We start from the raw sequence: 10550 nt of genomic DNA, 5'->3' as shown, positions 1-10550 counted from the left end.
AAATGGAAGAGCAATCAGACTGCTGATCGTTATAGTCTCCTAGGGGGACTAGTAAAATAATTAAAATAAATAAATAAATCACCTAAAAGTTCAAATCACCCCCCATTCGCCCCATTGAAAATTAAAGGGTTAAAAAAATAAATAAATAAATATATATACACATATTTGGTATCACCAGGTTCAGAAATGCCCGATCGTAATATAAAAATCAATTAATCTGCTCAGTAAGCGGTGTAGCGGCAGAAAAATTCCAAACGCCAAAATTATGTTTTTTGGTCGCTGCGAATTTTGCGCAAAATGCGACAACAGGCGATCAAAACGTATCATCTGCGCAAAAATGGTACCGTTAAAAATGTCAGCCCGAGACGCAAAAAATAAGCAGTCACTGAGCCAAAAGATCCCGAAAAACGAGAACGCTACGGATCACGGAAAATGACGTAAATAGTGCTCCTTTATTTGGATAAAATTCAGATTTCTTTTTTTAACCCCTTAGATAGAAGCAAACCTATACATGTTTGGGGTCTACAAACTTGTACAGACCTGAGGCATCACACCGACACATTAGTTTTACCACATAGTGAACACTGTGAATAAACTATCCCAAAAACAATCATGCAATTGCATTTTTTTGCACTTGGAATTTTTTTTGCTGTTTTCCAGTACACTATATGGTAAAACTTATGGTTTCATTTAAAAGTACAGCTCGTTCCACAAAAAATAAGCCCTCATATGGCAAGATTGACATAAAAATAAAAAAGTTACGGCTCTCGGGAGAAGGGGAGCGATTTCTGTGAATTCACTGCTACCAAACTGATGTGATAAGGAACTATTGTGGGTTTTCACAATAAATTTCATCAGAACGAGCACCCGGAGATCTGTAAAGGTACCGTCACACATAACGAGATCGCTAGCGAGATCCCAGCTGAGTCACGGTTTCCCTGACGCAGTAGCGATCCCGTTAGCGATCTTGTTATGTGTGACACCTACCAGCGATCAGGCCCCTGCTGTGAGATCGCTAGTCGTTGCAGAATGGTCCAGGCCATTTTCTTCAAAGGCGATGTCCTGCTGGGCAGGACACATCGCTGTGTTGGACACTGTGTGAGAGGGTCACAGTGACTGCTGAGATCGGTATACAGGTCGCTACTGCGACCTGTATCATTCCTGCATCGCTGGTAAGATCTGGCTGTGTGACATCTCACCTGCGACCTCCCAGCGACTTACCTGCGATCCTTATCAGGTCGCATCGGTTTTCGGGATCGCTGGTAAGTCATTGCGTGTGACTGGGCCTTAACTCTAAAGAACGCTTGTTTTTCTGCAGAGAAAGTGTCCGCAGCACATGAGCGAGATTTGTGAAATCTCATCCACACGTATTGTGCTGTTCTGCTGCAGATCTTATCAGCATGTAAAACATTCAGCAAATCCTCCACATACAAAATTTAGTTTTTATGGAGAGGCAAAAAAAAAAAAAAAAAAAAAAATCAGCCGTCAGGCAGAAATCAGAGCCCAAATTCCAAAACAACAATAACCTGTAGGTGGATAATTATTAAATAGATACAACATGTGAACCATCGCACCAAACATTTACAGCCTAAAATGTGACTTTTAAAAAAAAAAAAAAAAAAAAAGTCTCGAGCCAGTTAGAAAAGGGCACATTTATCAAATGAAATGTGGAATAAATATGAGAAAACTGATGAGCAACATACAAGAGTCACTGCATTTTTGTTAGGCTAGTTTCACACTTGCGTTGTGCGGCATCCGTTGCAATCCGCCGCCTTGATGAATTACGGTAACCGTTGCAGGAAGCCGTTTATTCCTCATAGGCTTCTATTAAGGATGGATTGCAACGGATGGTCTCGTGTTGCAACCACCCGGCGGCACATCAGTTGTTTTTTGTCAGTGACCGTCAGGCGGAGGGAACACAGCATGTAGCGTTTTTTTGAGCGGCGGAATCCTTTATTTTTTCACTGCGCATGATCTTTTTTTTTTTTTTAAAAAAAAAAAAAAAAACAAAAAAAACCCACATAAACTTTGATTTGTCTCTCGGTGGCCGAACGATCAGCTGAGCGCCCGGCCGCCGGCATGTGAGAGCGCTCAGCTGATCGTTCACAATAGTCTGCCGCCGGTAAAACTGTAAAAAAAAACCCCAAAAAAAACCAAACCAGATTCCGTTGTTTTGTACGATCCGTTGCATCCACTGTACCACTATATGCAACGCATCCGTTGCATCTGTCACACAACGCAATGCAACGTTCAACGCAAGTGTGAAACTAGCCTTAAAGGGAACCTGTCAAGTCCCATATGCGTTCTAACCTACAAGCAGGGAGATGTGTGGCCTAGTAACCCCTTCCTACCCATCCCTGTGTTGCAATATGAATGTATAAAATAAGTTTTAGTACTTCCTTATGTAAATAACCAGAGGGTCTAGTCCCCTGGGAGTCACATCGCCCCGTGGGCGTCTACATGTTTTCTGTGGTATCACACGCCTGTGGGCGTGATACCATGGTTTTACATGAGCGATGTCACTGTCAGCTCCTTGAGATCCCGCGCATGCTCGCTTACCATTCCCACAGCTTTGTTATCCGGGTGCTTGCTTCTTGTCTTCAGACGCGCTCTGCACAAGGTCGGAGCTGCAGGAGGCTTCTAACCATGCTCAGAGCATGTCTGAAGCTGACAAGCAAGCACCCGGATAACAAGGCTGTGGGAATGGTAAGCGCACACGCGCAGGATCTCAAAGAGCCGACTGTGACGTCGCTCATGTAAATCCAAGGTATCACGCCCACAGGGACGCGATACCACAGAAAACATGCAAATGCCCACAGGGCGATGCGACGCCCAGGGGACTAGAGCCTCTGATCATTTACATAGGGAACACGCAAGTTATAAAAAAAATTTATACATTCATATTGCATAACATTACAACACATGGAGGGGTAGGAAGGGGTTACTAGGCCAGACATCACCGTGCTTGTAGGTAAAATGCATAAGGGACCTGATAGGTTCCCTTTAACCTTGTTTCTAAAGTTGCATACATCAAAAGGAGCAAAATTAAACAGTGATGGCATTGTGAAAAATTAGAACGATGCAATACAGGCATATGAGTTATACAGCCACGAGGTGATGGAATTCATCAGGGCAGGAGTCATGTACTCCAGCTTGGGTGACCAATGCGCTGGAGTAAAGGCCCAGTTACACACAACGACATATTTAACGATATGTCGTCGGGGTCACGGAATTCGTGACGCATATCCGGTGTCGTTAGTGACGTCATTGCGTGTAACAGCTCCGAGCGAGTGTTAACGATCAAAAATACTCACCTTATCGTTGATCGTTGACACGTCGTTCATTTTCAAAATCTCATTGGTCGTTGTGGACGCAGGTTGTTGGTCGTTCCTGAGACAGCAAACATTGCTACGTGTGACACCCCGGGAAAGACGAACAACACCTTACCTGCGTCCTCCAGCAACGAGGTGGGCTTCACTTTCTTTCGGCTGCTCTCCGCCCCTCTGCTTCTATTGGACGGCTGCCGTGTGACGTCACTGACGCCGCACGAACCGCCCCCTTAGAAATGAGGTGGTTCGCTGGCCACAGCGACGTCGCTAGGAAGGTAAGTCCGTATGACGGGGACTAACGATATTGTGCGCCACGGGTAGCGATTTGCCCATGACACACAAACGACGGGGGCGGGTACACTCGCTAGCAATATCGTAGCATGTAAAGCCCCCTTAAGAGTCTCCTAATGAATTGGGGCATCGATCAGCTGATGTGCGCCAGAGCAAGAAAGGTACATTGGTGTGAAATGGATTTCTGTCCTAATTGACTGAAAATTGTAATGAAATTGGCAGAGGCAAGTGACTATATAAATCAGGGCGTAAATGATCAAGCATGACACAAATCTTAATCATTGCATTCAGGCCCATTGCCTCCAGTATATTATATCCAGCCTCTCGCCGTGCTGTCTGCCTTACTAATATGTGACAGAATGTGCCAGAGAGTGATTACAGCCATAATCACTATCGTCTCCTTGCCCGCCCGCCAGGATGGCTGAAAGAGAGCGGCTGCAGGGAGAATATAACTTGTTATTCTCTGGATAGCCGCTGTTACAATAAGCCTGCAGACACGATTTATACGTCATTTACTTGCAGATTACATCTAGATCAGTGAGTAAATAGCATTTCTGGAGGTGAAAGGTTTTCTTTAATAAAAGAAAAAAAGGTTGACCGGCCACACAAATCCCTGACCTCAACCTCTTCAAAACACCTTTATAATGAACAATTCCCACAGAAACCTCCAAAATCATGAAGCTTTTCCAGAAGAGTGAAAGCTGCTATGGCTGCAATGCGACCATCTCCACAGTAAAAGGGTTGTCCGGTCTAAATCCACAAGTCTGCAGTCCCTCTATGTGTCAGTCTGTGACTGCAGACTTGTGGATCCTCACATCACACGCGCTGTGAGGATTCTCCAAGAATGGTGGTCACGTGTATGCGATATGTATACTGCCGGGCAGAACCCAAATAGACATGAAGGCCTTGCTCAATGTAAATGTATTCAGCGAGGCCACATCCATCTAGTCGGATTCTGGCTGGGAGTATACATATCATATAATCGCGGCCATGTGATCACCTTGCCTCGCTCTGACACCGGAGAATCCTCACAGCATGTGTGAGGTGAGGAAACACATGTCTGCAGTTACAGAGTGACACATAGAGGGACTGCAGACTTGTGTGGTTAGACCAGCAGACAGCCCCTTTAAGGCCTGTGGATTAGAATGGGTGTGGGTTGTACCGTTCTGATAAATTTAAAGGGGTATTCCCATCTCCAGGATCCTATCCCAATATGTAGTAGGTGTAATAATAATAATAATAGCAGCAAATACCTCCAATTATAAATGTAGTATAGTTCTCCTGATTCACCATGTCTCTTACGTCATGTTCAGGGTACTGCAGGACCTTAGGTATCCATGATTACGGCAACACATAAAGTCAGTTAATTGCTCGTGGTTGTAACCATGGATACCAAAGGTCCTATAAAGCCCTGAACATGAGGTACGAGACATAGTGAATCAGGAGAACTATACTACATATCTGATTGACGGTATTTGGGACTGGGACTACTACTACTGCAGCAGGTACTACTACCACCACTACCACTACCACTACCACTACTACTACTACTACATATTGGGATAGGATCTTGGAGATGGGAGTACCCCTTTAAGCTTCCTTGCATTTTATTAAACCATTCTTAGGACACCGTTGATAAATATGCCCCTTACCGATCACTGACAAGCCACAAACTAAATGACTAACTTCAGGTTATAGCTGTAAATGCACCTTCTAGGTCGGAGTTATGGGAGGAGACGCTGCTTGCGCTGGACTCGTCCTCCTCGCTGGCCGTCTTCTCAGAGTCAGTGACCTCCCCCTCCTCGGGCTCACTGTCTTCTGAAGAGGAGGCGCTGTCTACACAGTCCCTGCTCAGCTTAGGCCTCTTAGTCCTCCCGGCAGGCTCTCCCCTGTCACACGGGCTTTCTCGGTCATGGGCCGTGTTACAGGAAGAAGATGTTCTCATCTCTAATGACGCCTTGGGAAAAATTAACAGTACTCAGTATAGACATAAATCTTGGCCTTTGTAACCTAATTTATTGAAAGTTGAGCCTTCCCAGAGCAATAAATGGCCAAGAAAAGCAAATGCATGTATAAATTTACTAGAGAACCACTTATAGCCATCACTAACATTTTAGCTGAACATTGACCATGTACTCGTACAGGCAGCAGCTGTCTCTGTAAGGCCCGTCTCAGACACATGCACATTCTTTTCAGCAAAGCATGCATGTGTTTGGTATGATGAGGAGGGAATAAGCCACTGTCAGATTGAAATTCAACCTCCTTCTCCCACTACACCTCCAACATTATCCGCTAGGAAGAGACAGGATTGGCCGCCATTAAATATAGCGAGCGTTGCGAGTTTCCCCTGGCCATACATTAGTGGAGTTAAATGGATGATTTATGGTTCCCAGCTGGTCTGGTTAGACTTTTAATCCACGCAAGTGAATATTGTTTAGGAGACAAATGAATGGCACATGCCAACTGGTGCCAATCTGCCATTCATTATAGCAGGTTTTTCAAAGACTACAAACATTTCAGAGGCTTTCACTGATGTCAGACACTGAATAAAAATAAAAAAAAGCACACATCACCTGGTCACAAAAAGACAAAAAACAAAAAACAGTAGTATATGTCACATTAAGTTAAAGAGGACCAACCAGCAGGATTTTGCTATATAAAGTATAGGCAGTGCTATACTGGCACTCGGATGCTGTATCAAGGCATACCTTTTGGTGAAAGATCGGATGCTTGGTCGCACATAATATCTTTAATCAAAGTTGCAGAAAAGCCCTGCCCTGTGATTGACGGGTGCAGCAGAGACGGGTCTTGTGGTCAGGTCCTCGTCGTATATTACTCCTCCTACGTCCTCTATGGCTTGCCCACTTCTCTTTATTTAAATACCGCACCGTGCTGCCACTACTGCTGTTGGCGGTGGGTGCGCATCACCACTGTAATTATGTCTTCATTAAAATGGCGCCAGAGTCCACGCACGTGTGTACCATGATCTCCATTTTGTTAAAGACACTGTGGAGAAGAGTATGAGTCTCGGCGTTGCGCGCGCAGATGGGAAGAAATAAATAAATAAAAATCTCCGCACGCGCCGATGCCTCTCATACACTTCTCCACAATAAAATGGCGCCTGAGATCACGGTACACGCATGCGTGGACTCCAGCGACATTTTAAAGGGAACCAATCGTCAGGATTTTCGCATATAACCTAAAGCCAGTGCTATACTGGCACTATCAGGCTGATTCTCTACATACCTGTAGTGGTCAGCTCGGATGTTTAGGGTTTCAAATCAATAAAGTGAACTTTAAAAAAATCATCAGCTACTTGATTGGCAGTTGCAAAGGAGCAGATAATCTCTGGGTGGGTATTCATATGGATTTCCACCCCCCTGCCTGTTTTTCCTCCTCTCGCTGTTCTCTATGGTATTATACAAATTAATCACTTTGTTGAAGGACCTGTGTGAGTTCATACCTGGTATCCAGCTTTGTTGGCTGAGGCCCCGTCCCTTCTGGTCACATGGGTATGACCTCACCACAGGTCCTTCAACAAAGTGAGGGCAATCAGAGGAACGGTATGTAGATAATCAGCCTGAGGGTGCCCTCACACGAGCGTATAACTCGCATGAGTATCGGCAGGGCTGTATTTTGCCTTCATGCTGCCCTAGGCACTTTAAGTGGTCGCGCCCCCTTATTGACAACGTAAAACTGAGTTTTCGCACACGACATCTGTTTAAGGCAGTATCAAAAAGTATCAATGAGAAACGAAGGGCACTAACCCCCCCCCAATGGGGATCACCACGGGCACATCAAAACATAGCATGGGTATAAAATATTTCCACCACATCGTCCCCACTTATATACTGTGACTGTCACACTGCCCCTAATAAACTACACACTGCCCTCCCTTATAAATTATACCCACCAACACCTTCCTCAATTATGAAATATGATCTGCACATTGTCCTCACATCATGCTGCCCCCTCCTCACAGTGTCCATGCATGCTGCCCCCTCCTCACAATGTCCCATGCATGCTGCCGCCTCCTCAGTGTTCCATGCATGCTGCCCCCTCCTCACAGTGTCCCATGCATGCTGCCCCCTCCTCACAGTGTCCCATGCATGCTGCCCCCTCCTCACAATGTCCCATGCATGCTGCCCCCTCCTCACAATGTCCCATGCATGCTGCCCCCTCCTCACAGTGTCCCATGCATGCTGCCCCCTCCTCACAGTGTCCCATGCATGCTGCCCCCTCCTCACAGTGTCCCATGCATGCTGCCCCCTCCTCACAGTGTCCCATGCATGCTGCCCCCTCCTCACAGTGTCCCATGCATGCTGCCCCTCCTCACAGTGTCCCATGCATGCTGGCCCCCTCCTCACAGTGTCCCATGCATGCTGCCCCCTCCTCACAATGTCCCATGCATGCTGCCCCCCTCCTCACAATGTCCCCATGCATGCTGCCCCCTCCTCACAGTGTCCCATGCATGCTGCCCCCTCCTCACAGTGTCCCATGCATGCTGCCCCCTCCTCACAGTGTCCCATGCATGCTGCCCCCTCCTCACAGTGTCCCATGCATGCTGCCCCCTCCTCACAGTGTCCCATGCATGCTGCCCCCTCCTCACAGTGTCCCATGCATGCTGCCCCCTCCTCACAGTGTCCCATGCATGCTGCCCCCTCCTCACAGTGTCCCATGCATGCTGCCCCCTCCTCACAGTGTCCCATGCATGCTGCCCCCTCCTCACAGTGTCCCATGCATGCTGCCCCCTCCTCACAGTGTCCCATGCATGCTGCCCCCTCCTCACAGTGTCCCATGCATGCTGCCCCCCTCCTCACAGTGTCCCATGCATGCTGCCCCTCCTCACAGTGTCCCATGCATGCTGCCCCCCTCCTCACAGTGTCCCATGCATGCTGCCCCCTCCTCACAGTGTGCCATGCATGCTGCCCCCTCCTCACAGTGTGCCATGCATGCTGCCCCCTCCTCACAGTGCCCCATGCATGCTGCTCCCTCCTCACAATGTCCCATGCATGCTGCCCCCTCCTCACAGTGTCCCATGCATGCTGCCCCCTCCTCACAGTGTCCCATGCATGCTGCCCCCTCCTCACAATGTCCCATGCATGCTGCCCCCTCCTCACAATGTCCCATGCATGCTGCCCCCTCCTCACAATGTCCCATGCATGCTGCCCCCTCCTCACAGTGTCCCATGCATGCTGCCCCCTCCTCACAGTGTCCCATGCATGCTGCCCCCTCCTCACAGTGTCCCATGCATGCTGCCCCCTCCTCACAGTGTCCCATGCATGCTGCCCCCTCCTCACAGTGTCCCATGCATGCTGCCCCCTCCTCACAGTGTCCCATGCATGCTGCCCCCTCCTCACAGTGTCCCATGCATGCTGCCCCCTCCTCACAGTGTCCCATGCATGCTGCCCCCCTCCTCACAGTGTCCCATGCATGCTGCCCCCTCCTCACAGTGTCCCATGCATGCTGCCCCCTCCACAGTGTCCCATGCATGCTGCCCCCTCCTCACAGTGTCCCATGCATGCTGCCCCCTCCCTCACAGTGTGCCATGCATGCTGCCCCCTCCTCACAGTGTGCCATGCATGCTGCCCCCTCATCACAGTGCCCCATGCATGCTGCTCCCTCCTCACAATGTCCCATGCATGCTGCCCCCTCCTCACAGTGTCCCATGCATGCTGCCCCCCTCCTCACAGTGTCCCGTGCATGCTGCCCCCTCCTCACAGTGTCCCGTGCATGCTGCCCCCTCCTCACAGTGTCCCATGCATGCTGCCCCTCCTCACAGTGTCCCATGCATGCTGCCCCCTCCTCACAGTGTCCCATGCATGCTGCCCCCTCCTCACAGTGTCCCATGCATGCTGCCCCCTCCTCACAGTGTCCCATGCATGCTGCCCCCTCCTCACAGTGTCCCATGCATGCTGCCCCCTCCTGACAGTGTCCCATGCATGCTGCCCCCTCCTGACAGTGTCCCATGCATGCTGCCCCCTCCTGACAGTGTCCCATGCATGCTGCCCCCTCCTCACAATGTCCCATGCATGCTGCCCCCTCCTCACAGTGTCCCGTGCATGCTGCCCCCTCCTCACAGTGTCCCGTGCATGCTGCCCCTCTCCATGAGCTCCTAATGCTGCCTTCCTCTTTTCCATAATGACACCTCCATGCTGCCCCACTCATCATACTAAGACCACCACACTAACGTTTATGCTGAGACCCACACACACACACACACACACTACCCCACTCTTGCTATTGACTCCCCCTACATTGTTCCACTCCATACTGAGCCCACACATGCTGCCCCTTCTCCATAATGAGCTCCCAATGCTGCCCCCCTCTTATTCTGAGTCCTTACACTCCCACCATCGATATGGTCATTGCTCTATCCCTCAACCCTTGTCCTCTGTCTCTAGCATTGGCCCCTCTCTCCCATTCCCCCAGCAGCAGCCTCTCTCCCCCGCCTTCAGCAGCAGCCTCTCCCCCAGCATCAGCCTCTCTCCCCCCAGCCTCCCCCAGCATCAGCCTCTCTCCCCCCAGCCTCCCTGCTCCCAGCTTACCCCAGCATCAGCCTCTCTCCTCCCAGCATGAGCCTCCTCCAGCATCAGCCTCTCTCCTCCCAGCCTCCCCAGCATCAGCCTCCTCCAGCATCAGCCTCTCTCCTCCCAGCCTCCCCAGCATCAGCCTCTCTCCTCCCAGCCTCCCCCAGCATCAGCCTCCCTGCTCCCAGCTTCCCCCACCATCAGCCTCCCTCCTCCCAGCCTCCCCCAGCATCAGCCTCCCTCCTCCCAGCCTCCCCCAGCATCAGCCTCCCTCCTCCCAGCCCCCCTCCTCCAAGCCTCCCCCAGCATCAGCCTCCCAGCCTCCCTGAGCATCAGCCTCCCTCCTCCAAGCCTCCCCCAGCATCAGCCTCCCTCTTCCCAGCCTCCCCCAGCATCAGCC

General features: G+C 49.9%; 1 protein-coding gene across 1 annotated transcript in view; it reads right to left on the bottom strand.

Annotated features, from left to right (window-relative positions):
- The window catches only part of AGGF1 (angiogenic factor with G-patch and FHA domains 1), a 94369-nt gene that overhangs the window by 26242 nt on the left and 57577 nt on the right, over positions 1–10550 (bottom strand). Inside the window, exon 6 of the mRNA XM_075325546.1 lies at positions 5331–5577. Coding sequence (XP_075181661.1) covers positions 5331–5577 — 247 coding nt within the window. The remainder of the gene's footprint in view (positions 1–5330; positions 5578–10550) is intronic.

This window comes from Anomaloglossus baeobatrachus, chromosome 1 (assembly GCF_048569485.1).
Source record: "Anomaloglossus baeobatrachus isolate aAnoBae1 chromosome 1, aAnoBae1.hap1, whole genome shotgun sequence".
Taxonomy (NCBI): domain Eukaryota; kingdom Metazoa; phylum Chordata; class Amphibia; order Anura; family Aromobatidae; genus Anomaloglossus; species Anomaloglossus baeobatrachus.
This window is presented reverse-complemented; position numbering and strand designations above follow the sequence as displayed.